The 11,283-nt window shown below is 43.8% G+C and overlaps 1 protein-coding gene across 1 annotated transcript; it reads left to right on the top strand.

Annotated features, from left to right (window-relative positions):
• The first annotated feature begins 2,713 nt into the window (after positions 1-2,713).
• On the top strand, positions 2,714-11,070 carry HEBP1 (heme binding protein 1). The gene is made up of 4 exons (XM_019545197.1): positions 2,714-2,836; positions 4,236-4,374; positions 5,660-5,840; positions 8,624-11,070. The coding sequence occupies exons 1-4, from the start codon at positions 2,759-2,761 to the stop codon at positions 8,793-8,795; spliced, it is 570 nt and encodes a 189-aa protein (XP_019400742.1). The 5' UTR covers positions 2,714-2,758; the 3' UTR covers positions 8,796-11,070.
• Positions 11,071-11,283: the final 213 nt, after the last annotated feature.

The raw sequence follows: 11,283 nt of genomic DNA, 5'->3' as shown, positions 1-11,283 counted from the left end.
CAGTGTTGGGAGTGAACAAAATGAACTAATAGATATTTTCCATGCACAAATTCTCTGAGGCTATGCTTTTAGAAAACAACAAACCCTGTACTTGGGGTCTCTTGCTAGCTTTACTTGGGGATTGCTAAAACTTAGTTTGATGAGTAATAGTTTTAGAAACACATAATCTTGCAACCCTGCAAGGGTTGGACTAAATGACCCTGAAGTCTTTCCAACACTATAATTCTATGAAAAGGCTAATAGAAACATGCCATCGTGTCTCTGAACAAATGAGTTCTATTCTACCTTTCCTGTTAAACGATGAAGACAATTTTATAGTCCAAATCATTTATGTAAATATATTTCATCATATTCTCTGTTGCTTTATATAATCTGTTATTACATTGTATCATCAACTGTGTGTCTGCATAGAACTCCCATTCTTTGTAATGGGAATACTTTGCACATAATAGCTTCAAGATTAGCATTATGGTTGTAAAGGCTTTTGACCACTTGGTAATATCTAGATATAAGACACCATGTAAATGTCCAGTTTTTATATTTGGTTGTAATATGGGCATGGAGATCCTATTGTCAGACATCCTAAACTAGTACAGATTGAATGCTTTGGTCAGGTGGGTAACAACTTCCCAGCCCTATAAAGTTAATTCAGAAGATACAATAGTGAATAAACTCAAAGTGACTTAAATCTGTCTCTGTTATTATTGATTAATGGTTCCTTCTGCTCCTGTTAAAGTCCATGTCTGAGTCCATTATCATTTCCAGATGTAAACACAGCATGATATGAAATTCTCCATCTATTTCAGGCAGTAAACTCCCAACAATATAATAGAAATTGCGTTTCAATAATTACCTTATCCAGTTACTTATCTTTGCACTGATGTGTCTGCTTTATTATCAGACTAGTTTAGCATTTTTTTCTCCTGAAGAGCTGAGGAATGTTATGTACCAAAAGCAATTTCCACACCACAAAAATTCTATTTTAGGGGCTTCACAGATAGTCGGCTATGTGCTCGTGCAGAAATGCCAACACAACCATGCACAGACAGGTTGGCCAGGTGGCTAATGCTCTCAGCTGGCCTCAGCAGACCTAGGTTCAGGCCCTGTCTCAGTCATAGACTTCAGACATGACCTTGGGTAAATTATTTAACCTACTCCTGTGCCTCAAATCTCTAGCTGTAAAACAGGTCACAACTTCATTACATAACAGGAATGTTGTGAAGTTAATATTCATTGATGATTGTGAAGCTCTAAGGAAATACAAGGAGAAAGCTAAGCAGATAATCTGTATTGATAATGGTTATAACCCTTTCCTCCTCTCCCCAAGTATTTATTTCCATGCACTTTTGTAGAGGATATTGGGTGAGAGTTTTAAATGAAATTAAGGGACTTATGCATACAACTTGTATAGAAATCATTGGGAGATGGACACTGAAGTTCCAGCTGAATCTTTTAAAAACTACCCTACTATCCAAATATTTGAAAAAACAAATTTGTATAATTGTCTTGAACTAACATTTATTAATTTGAAAGAAAGAAGCTGTATTTCTCAGCATTTCCTTTTGGCTCATTTTATTAAAAAAATAAGTGTAGTACTGATGATGTTGTAACCTCCAGGAGTTTTTTCAGCCTGTATATTACCAACTTATTACCATAGTACCCATATATTACCATAACTTTTTCCTCTATTTCATATTTTATTTTTTCAGATGAATACCATCTGGTCCTGTGTTTTATTATACTTAAGTTTCTCCATTTTTTCCATTACTTCATCCTGAGAGACTTCAACGTTTTCCAGTTCCACACTCTTGCACTAATTATATAGCAGGATCACTCCCCAGAATGCCACGGGATCCATCTCAACTGTTACAGCCTTGTGCAATCCACTACTCCACATAGGTACAGCCCTTTCTACCATGGCTTCTCAAAATATAAACCATATGCTCACAGAGAAAGCAGGTAAGTATCAATCCAGTGCTGCAGGAGGAAGCAAATTGGGCAGAGAGAGTTTAAACAACTAGCCCAAGGTCATACAGGCACCCCTGTGCCTGAACTAGAAATAGGTCTCCTTACATCCAGCAGGCCAAGGTGGAGTAGCAAACCTGGGATCTGAAAAAAATGATTTCCAGGATGATGGGCACAGCTAACTGAAAGGGGCTAAACTAGAGAGGGATTGAGGCTCGGCAGTAGCATCTCCAGGCACTTGCTGAGCCTAGGAGCACATACTTTTCAGGGCCAGATGTTGTGTGCAAACATCACTGGTAAACACCAGCTGTGAATCAAAGGCTTGGAAGGGAGGGTCATCTAGTAAGTCCAACCTCCAGGCCCAGATGTGGGATCCTGTCCCAAAAATCATTCAAGCCAGAAGGCCACCCCGACTCCTCTTTAAAGCCTCCCTGGGTGGTGCACTCCATGGCCCGGCCCTACCTGCAGTTCTCTCTGCCATCCGATTTTGCACTGCTGGAAGTGTGTAATTTCTAAACCTCTCTCCTGTGCCCGGGGGGCCCTGGGGGCGGGAATAGGGCTTCTCCATCTCCCTGCCCGCAGGCACTAGGGGCAATGGATCAGGACGTTCCCCTGAGGCGACCTCCGGGGTGGAAGTGGGGGTGGGGGAGGTCCCTTTGGGCAACCTGGCCCCCTCCTACATCGCAGCATGAGACTCCGCTGGGTGTCTCCCCGCCAGCTGGGCAGGGAGTGCCTCCGGCGCCTCTGGGCGGGCCGCGCCGCTCTCCGCCCCCGCCAGCGGCCGGGCGGCACCATGCTGGGCCTCATCCGCAACTCCCTCTTCGGGACGGTGGAGACGTGGCCCTGGCGCGTCCTGGGCACGGGGCAGACGGTAGGCCGGCGGGGTCCGGGGCCTGGCGGCTGGGAGCGCACCCCTGCTCTCCCCGGGCAGGCCGGAGCCCTGCCCTGCCCTCGCCTGCCCGCAGCCTTTCGCTCCCCAGCGCGTCCCTGCCCCTGCCCCTGCCCGCGCCGCCGGCTTGTCCCTGCCACGCCGCTGCCCCGGCCCGCCGCGCGCAGGCCTGGCGCCCCGGGCTTCCTCCCCCCCCGCGAGAAACGCGCTCTTGAGAGGAAGCAAGTGAAGCCTTTTAGTGGCTGGGGAAGTGAACTTCCCCGCCACCAACCGTCGTCGCACCCCGCGGGTCACACTCCAGGAATAGTTTGGGCTGAAGGGAGGAAGAACAGGTCGAGCCTTTGGCTGCGGAGTGAAGGGTTTGGGTCTGAGGGGGAAAGTCACTTCCCTGGTCTGAAGGCAGGCGGACACCTCAGGGCAGTGCATAGGCGAGGCGTAGGAGGGGCATGTGCCGCCCCCTGAAATTGGCCCTCCCCCGCTGGGGAGACACCCAGCGGAGTCTCATGCTGCGATGTAGGAGGGGGCCAGGTTGCCCAAATTATTTCCAGGTTTCTAGTTTCAAGATTTGGGGGGCAGTAATGTGGTAGTAACTATGGCCTGCTCAGACTTCTCCTGAGTCAGAAGCTAAGTTTACTCTTTACACCAAAATAAAAGTGTTGTCATGTTAGGGTGGCCATCATAGAAGACAGTCTGGCTGTCCCCTACTGATACAAAACCAGACGTGTTTATGTCGTAAATGCATTGGGTTTCATATCAATAGAGGACAGAGTAGCAGAAAACCAGAATGTCCTCTATGATGGCCACCGTTATGGGATTTTCTTCTCTGTAATTGATTATTTAGTCTACTCTAATCTCATTTAGATTTTGTAGTTGTCCTCTAGAGACACAAAGTTGATAGAAGAACATTTACATATCTCAGCAGGGCTGGTCCAAATGAAGCAGAATGACCTAAGTGGCCTACTTTATCCATGATTTCAGTATAGGTCATAATTATTCTGTATTCTGTCTCTCTTCTCTGTCTCCCCTTGTTGCCAGTATCTGTGGTTCTACAAATGTGACTGACCCTAAACTGGAAGTTCTCCTGCAGAACTTCCTCTTCTGCCTGGGGACATCATAACTGTCCATAGGAGGCTGCTAACACGGAAGATGGATAGTGGATAGGAGGGTGGATAGTGTCTCTCTTATGGGGAGCAGCACTGAAAGTCCCAGCCGAGTCAGCACGGTTGGCTCTCTCCCTCTAACAACCAAACTGATGGTCTTCATACAACAGCTGCAGTGGTTCTTATTAGATTCTGACTTTCCCAGGGAAATACTTCCCTTGTTGTGAGGTATGTTGCATCTCTCAGGACAGTTGTATTTCCTGACTCTGCTCTCTCTTCAGGAAGAGGTAACATATGAAGAAAGGGCGTGTGAAGGTGGAAAGTTTGCTGTGGTGGAGGTAACTGGGAAACAATTTGACGAGGCATCCAAGGAAGCTGTGCTCAAGCTCCTGAAGTATGTTGGAGGAACCAATGACAAGGGTGAGAAAACCTGACAGCTCTTCTTGGCTCAGAGACTGGTACCACCTTGTGTCAAGAGGGACCTGCAGTTGCATTAATTATTTTCTGAAGATCATGGATTCATGGATACCATATGGTAGTTTCTTAGGGGAATTCTTGTCATCTGTGTTCATGGCATGTGATTACTGCACCTTAACTTGCTGTGTATGTAGATAGGAAATCAATCCCTGTATTCAGTAATAGGAGAGATTACTTCTGTCACTTTTATCTTAGCACAACTGTTCAGACTCTTCTAATTTATGAAACAAATATATTGTTTGTTATACTTTGTCTAAGTATGTACAAACATTATTTTTCAGTTCTTATTGAGCAAAGCTAGACATAGTTTACAACGGCAGGGTAGCATTTCAGAGTATGTATACATCACCTAAACACTGCCCTTGTACCTCTCCCAAGTATGTGATGTGTTGAAGGGAGATTGATAGACTTCCTCACACAACTTGCCAAGTGGGAATAAGTGGAAATAAATGGAAGAGGGAGCAGACTACAGTTTGAGAGAGAACAGAAATGTCTGCTGCACAGGGTCTGTAAAAGTGGTGATCTGTGTGACTGGACAAAAGGAGGCACCTCTATCCTTAATCCATGGCACTCGGAAGAGAAGTGCTGTACCTAACTACAAATTAGTGAGAGAGCATTTTGGGGATTTCATCTCTATCTGCCTCTACTGTTGCATTGACAGTGAGATTTTACTGTGCCTGGAGAGAAGGAAGAAAATCTATTCCTTCCAGTCGCATCTTGACACATCTAAGAAAGTTACTTGCTGTACATACCTTCAGAGAGGAGCTGGCCACTGCAGGGTGGGTAAGACTGCAGGCAATGTAAGCAGAAGTGAAAAGAGCTCAGAGTTAAGTTACTGGAACCTGCAAAGAGGGTATTTAAACCTCAGTGAGGCAACGCAAATATACTTTCACGTGCTTCTGGGCCTAAAACAATTATTGGAGAGGATCAGGAAGAAACTTCTGATAGTAAAGCACCTTGTGAGATTTTAAATTGGTCTTGAATCTGGCATTGGCTTCTGTAGGAAGTGGGATGCTGGCCTACAAGGAAAATTGTTTTGTCCCAGTATCTTAATTCCTGCACTATTAAAGCTTGATTTTTTTTCTTCAGCAGTGATGAGCACTTGCAATGCCTGTTGACTTCAGTCAGAGCTGTGGCTATTCAATCGCACCAAAAATCAGAACTTTAGTATGTAGTTTCTCAAGGACTTGGACCATGTGTGTCATATGTCTGTTTGTGTCCCTCTTAGGGGTGGGAATGGGCATGACTGCACCAGTTTCTATCACTGCCTTTCCTGCTGAGGATGGCTCTTTACAGCAGAAAGTGAAAGTCTTGCTCCGGATTCCAAGCCAATATCAAGCCAACCCTCCACATCCTAGTGATGAAAGCATTACGATTGAAGAGAGGGAAGGAATGACCATCTACTCCACGTAAGAATCAGATCTCAGCATTGCCAGAAGGTGTGGAGGCCTGGGTTCTAGTTTTGCCAGCTTACTTACTGGTCACAATGTGCATGCAATAGTAGGAAATCAAAGGCTCCTACCATAGTGAACAAAGAAGCTTTTCTCTTAACGGTGTTCATGTTTCAGCACAAAGAAAATGGAATTCTTACTCGTTAAATGTAAATGCAGTGTCTGAAAGATGCCAGCTTACCAGTCCTGTAAACCCAAACAGTCTGTACATAACATGCTCTCTAATAATACACGTCTTGTTGTCACACCTGAGAGGGAGGGATGGAATCAAGAACAAAATGACTAATTAGTGCCCTAATGATAATGATTTGTGTGTATATGAAGAGACTAGACGCTGACTTACTAGGAATTGGACTGAGACCATCAACTCCTTACCTCAGGCAGATATAAGACAGTAGGGCTGTGTGAAACACTATCATTTTGTTTCGACATCCATTTCACGATTTCAAAAGGACAGTGTTTTGTTTTGTCATTTTGTTTAATTTCGAAGCATTATCCCATTTCGTTTTGTTAAAACTGATTTGCTGTTTCGCCGCGTTTCAATGTTTTGCCCATAGGCTATAATGGGGAATCATGAAAATGCCTAAAACTTTGTCCTTTCTTGCCTGATTTGGATGAAAATTGCAGGGATGGTAGCCCCTTCCGAGGGCATGAAGCCTGATGCTAAGTTTCAAGGAGATAGGTGCAGAGGTTTCTGGGAAACTGCAACTTAAACTCTTCAAAACCCACCTGCTGACACTTGCTGGCAGTGGCAGCCTCCTCTCATCCAGCGGACAGATCCAGGGACTCAGACCCCTGTGATGGCTGTGCCAGAGCACTAGAGAAGATTGTTGCAGCAACCCAGCAGCCCTCCCAGGGGTGCAAGTCCCTGGATCAGCACCCCGGATGAAAGGAGGCTGCCTCTGCCACCTGGGACTGGTGCCATGCACAGGCTGCACCCAGCACTGGAGAAGATTGCTACTGTCACCTGTCCCAGGTGGCAGCAGCAGTCTCCTCTCATCCTGGGGGAAGATCCAGGGGCTTGCACCCCTGGGAGGGCTGCTGGGCTGTGCTGGACTCCTCACGGGGGTGCGAGCCACTGGATATGTGCGCTGAATGAGAGGAGGCTGCCTCTGCTACCTGGGTCCAGTGATGGGCGCAGCCCATGCCCAGTGCCAGGGAAGATTGCTGCTGCCACTGGTCCCAGGTGCCATGTGTTTCCCAGCTCAAAACACATCGAAACACCTGGCAAAATTTCATACAGCCCTATCAGACAGCTCTCTGTTGAGAACAATTTTCAGGCACTATCTCGATCATGCTATGGTGCTAATCCTTTTGCTAACAAAAATCTGAAATGAAGTACATCAGCACCCCAATATGGCAGCTCCTGTTAACTGAAGAGAGAGAGCTCAAATGAATTCCACCTGCCACTTTTGATTGAAAAATTGGGTTATGAATTCCTGATAGCCTAACAGGCCAGAGGGCTACTATGGAGGTAATTGCTTAATTCCCAGTTGCTAGAATCAAGCTGGTTTTTAAGGCTGGCCATTCAGACTGGACTTCCTTTTGGGAAGGAGGAAGGGCTGGAAATCATCTGGGGTACAACAGATTAAATCCAGTGTAAAAGTAAATACTTATGACAACACAAATGCTTCTCTTTAGGTGGTGTAGGTCTCCCCAACTCCCCCGCCAAATTCTCCTTCTGGTTCTTAACATAAAATGAGTAAAACATTCCTCTGTCTCTTACCAGCTCAAAGTTCATTTTTAAATTTCTGCTTAAATGTCCAGCTTGCTAATATTGGCCAGTATGTAAGTTGTAGGCCAGGAAACAATAAGATGATAACAAGCCAGCTGTTTGCCTTATCCAGGGATCAATTATTGCCTAATGGTCATGTGAGTCACTTGACCTTAGAAACTAAATTCAAGCCACAAGTTGCCACTTAGGATATTGAACAGCCATAGGATATTTTGTCTTGATTGCTGCTGGTTTGTGCTGGATTCAGGCCAACACACTAACAGTGAAAGACTTTGCCTTCTATTATTAACCCTCTAAGTGGTCCATTGGATAGGACTCTCTTAGTAAGAGGGCAGTCTTTTCCTTTCTAGTCAGCTGGTTCTTGTCATGTGTCTGAATGCTGCTGATCCAGCTTTTGGCTATTAGTTGTTTCTATGGTGAAAGACTGTACTGTCACAAACATTGAGCAATGAGGTGCAGGATGATCTGCAGACAGCTTCCAATGATCAAGAAATTGATATGACAACATTCAGTTCAAGACCTCCCCTTTCTCATATTGATGTGAACTGTATGCTGTTGGCTGTTTTGCTGCAATCAGTAACATCCTTTTTTGCCTCATCTTTGAGAGCTAGAATTTTGCTTCCCACCTCAGTCCAGATTTAAGCAGACAGCTACTCACACTATGATTAACACTGTGTTGACAGTCCTAGCAGAAAGACTAAGAAATGCATTAGCTGTGGAGAGAAGTATCACTTTGTGACAGGAAGTTGTTCCTCCAGCTTAAGATTGATACACAGGGGAGAGTAGCTCTGGGGAGCTGGTACAAGAGATGTCATTCTGTATAGATTCAATAGGTGACTAAAGCTTTGCAGTCTCTGGGATTGTCAAGGCAGTGCTTTTATTTACCTCCACCAGGTTAATCAGGAACAGCTATACGAGGCTATTTTTGTGTCTTGTTCTCCCATACTCTCTTTGTGCTGTTCCAAGATTGCCCCACTCAGTCTTTCCATGTTTGTTTCCTTTGTAGGCAGTTTGGTGGTTATGCCAAGGAAGCTGATTATGTGAATTTTGCTGCCAAGTTGAAGTCTGCTTTGGGGAGTGAGGCTACCTATTGCAAAGCCTTCTACTTCTGTAATGGCTACGACCCACCAATGAAACCTTATGGGCGGCGGAATGAAGTCTGGTTTCTGAAAGAATGAATGGCTGGCTCACTGAAGTGCAGGCATGTGCCAGTGTCATCTTCTGCTCAAGTCCCTGTCCTGTTGCAAACAAACCTACAGAACAAAAGGGAGCAGGGGTTGGGGAAGGGGAAATGTCACACCTTTTGGGGTCTCAATCACTTTAAAAAAGTTGTTTCTAAAATAATACATTGTGAAATGCCTTACCAAGCCTTCTACCTAGGCTTAGTTGTTCCTTCCTTCCAGACCTGTCTCAAATACTTGTGCTCTCTCCTTTTTGGAAGGGTTTCTTCCTTCTCACTTATACTCACTGGAGCAATGATACAGCTGCACCAAAATCCTTATAACGTAATGGCTGTTACATCCTGTCCTGGTGCAGGGACATCTATATGCTATTTTTGAGTGAATTTTTCTATCCGTTCCATTCTGCGGAGTCAAAAGTGACCAAATTGCTGCTACTGAGACACTGGACATTGAAGATAGCTATCATTTCTTTTTTTTCTGGTGGTGCACAGGAGCAGAACATGTCTATAATATGATTTAGAAACTTTCTTTGGTGGAAAATCCAGGCTTATTTTTACAGCTGTTTTTCTACCTGAGAAAGAGAGCATTTCACTGCAAGATACTCAACCACTGCATTTAGCCACTGGATAATGTGTGGTCTAACCTTGTGATTAATTGTTTATTCTCTTGCTTGTTTACAATATGCTGTCTCTAAAGAGTTGTCCATAACAGTGAAATGTACATTAGCTCAAATATGTAATCAACTCTTAACTGACTTCAGTGGCAGCTGTTGTGCATGTAGGCCTTTTGAAAATCCAGCCTCCAATTATTTGTCTGATTTTCAAAAGAGATGCATGCAGCAGTTCCCAAGAGCTTCTTGGTGCTTGGCTTTATTGAAAATATAGATTTAGGTTTCTAATTGTAGGGATCCACTTTTAAAACTCTTGAAATTTGTTTGTAAGGGAGTAACCAGTTGTGTGAATGCTATATTTGTTTGTTAACTGATAAGTATTAGCTGTCAGAAGTCCTGCCAAAGTTGGAAGGTTGGAAAGTGTGTGACAGACTGACACATGCATGTACTTACCTGGGTGTTTCTGAGGTTTTGCTAACTCAAAGAGATACATTCTTAAAATATCATAATGCCTGTATGTTCAACAATTCTTGCCAAAAGGAATGGCTTCTTCCTTTAAAGTCAGAGGAGAAGCAGGGTAGATGGAAGTCATTCTTTGCCCATGAAGCATTTTATGGGGGTGGATGTGGTAGGGTCAAATGATCTCTTTTTGAGATGAAAGCTTTCAGCAGAAAAGCAAAAAGGCCTGAAGTTCTGGTCTTTCTCCCACTGAAGTCTAAAAAGATCTGTGTCACAGACTTCAGTGAGGGGAAGGATCATCTTAGAGGAAGATCAGTTGGCTCTGCTAGGTAAAAAAAAAAATGTATATCTAAATAATGTGGAAAGAAGAAAAGCTAGAGATGGACTGATAACTGCAGTAGTAGTAAAGTACCATTGCTGAAGGGGAGATGGACCACAGTGAAACTGAAGAGGTGGATAAAGAAGTAGTATAATTCAAAAGGAGGAGAGGACACAAGGAATCTTTAAGCAACAGGTGATACCTGTGAGAGAATTCTTCATTGCTGGTGCATATATACATCAAGGGTTAGGATAGGAAGGTTTGGGTACATCATATTTTCTAAATTCCAGGATTTTATTTTGGGACTCTGGCTATAGGGCATGAGTATACTACAGTAATATCAAGCCACACCTGATGAATTCTAGAACATTTAGAGGCTAATAATAAATTTGATGTAACTAAATCATGTTCCGGGTTTCAGCAACACACCCAAGATTGAAGGGTACACAGCCCTGATAAGCACCCTTTTAACATTAAAAAGTCATAGGTATGGAGTCCACAAGCATTGCCTCTGTGATCTTACTAAGAGTCAGATTTTAATGCCCTTTGGTGCAACAAATAAGACTTTATTCCATAGATAATACCAATGACTTCAAAGAGTTTTGAGTTGAATAGCACCCTGCTGTTTGAACAAGCATACCTAAACTCTACTTTTTTGTATGTGACAACATTTAAATCTGACTTTTTAAACCTGTAAATTGCAATTTCCTGGCTTGATCAAAGGATCTGTGAGCTCAATGGGAGCTGTTGACTGCTTTTTCCTTTTGAAAATGGGGCTGTTTTTTTAAAAACTTTGCCTCTGTTTTTTGTTTGAGATATAGATCATGCCATGATAGCTTTATTTAGCCAGTCTTTTCTCTAAATAAAGAGTTGTTTGGCATATCTTGTTTGGCCTTTTGTTATCTAATTGTATATGTGGCTAGTAAGGGTTGATGTGATTCTATTGTAACTTTTCATTTCATAGGCCACAATCCCATAAACACTTAAACTCTTGCCTCATTTTACTAAGTGAGTATCCTTACTGAATGCTATGCAACTAACTCACCTGAATAAAGCAACACACACACAAACAAACACAGACACAGGACTAGAGCCAG

This window comes from Crocodylus porosus, unplaced genomic scaffold, assembly GCF_001723895.1.
Source record: "Crocodylus porosus isolate Cpor-Errol unplaced genomic scaffold, CroPor_comp1, whole genome shotgun sequence".
Lineage (NCBI taxonomy): Eukaryota > Metazoa > Chordata > Crocodylia > Crocodylidae > Crocodylus > Crocodylus porosus.
Note: the sequence above shows the minus strand (reverse complement) of the source record. Positions and strands in the feature narration are given on the sequence as shown.

What these genes read in the sequence shown, in the direction of transcription:
- HEBP1 (XM_019545197.1), top strand. Translation starts at nt 2,759, where the DNA reads ATGCTGGGCCTCATCCGCAACTCCCTCTTCGGGACGGTGGAGACGTGG. An exon ending in TCCTGGGCACGGGGCAGACG is followed by an intron (nt 2,837 to 4,235) that starts GTAGGCCGGCGG and finishes CTCTCTCTTCAG; the next exon opens with GAAGAGGTAACATATGAAGA. An exon ending in TGGAGGAACCAATGACAAGG is followed by an intron (nt 4,375 to 5,659) that starts GTGAGAAAACCT and finishes TGTCCCTCTTAG; the next exon opens with GGGTGGGAATGGGCATGACT.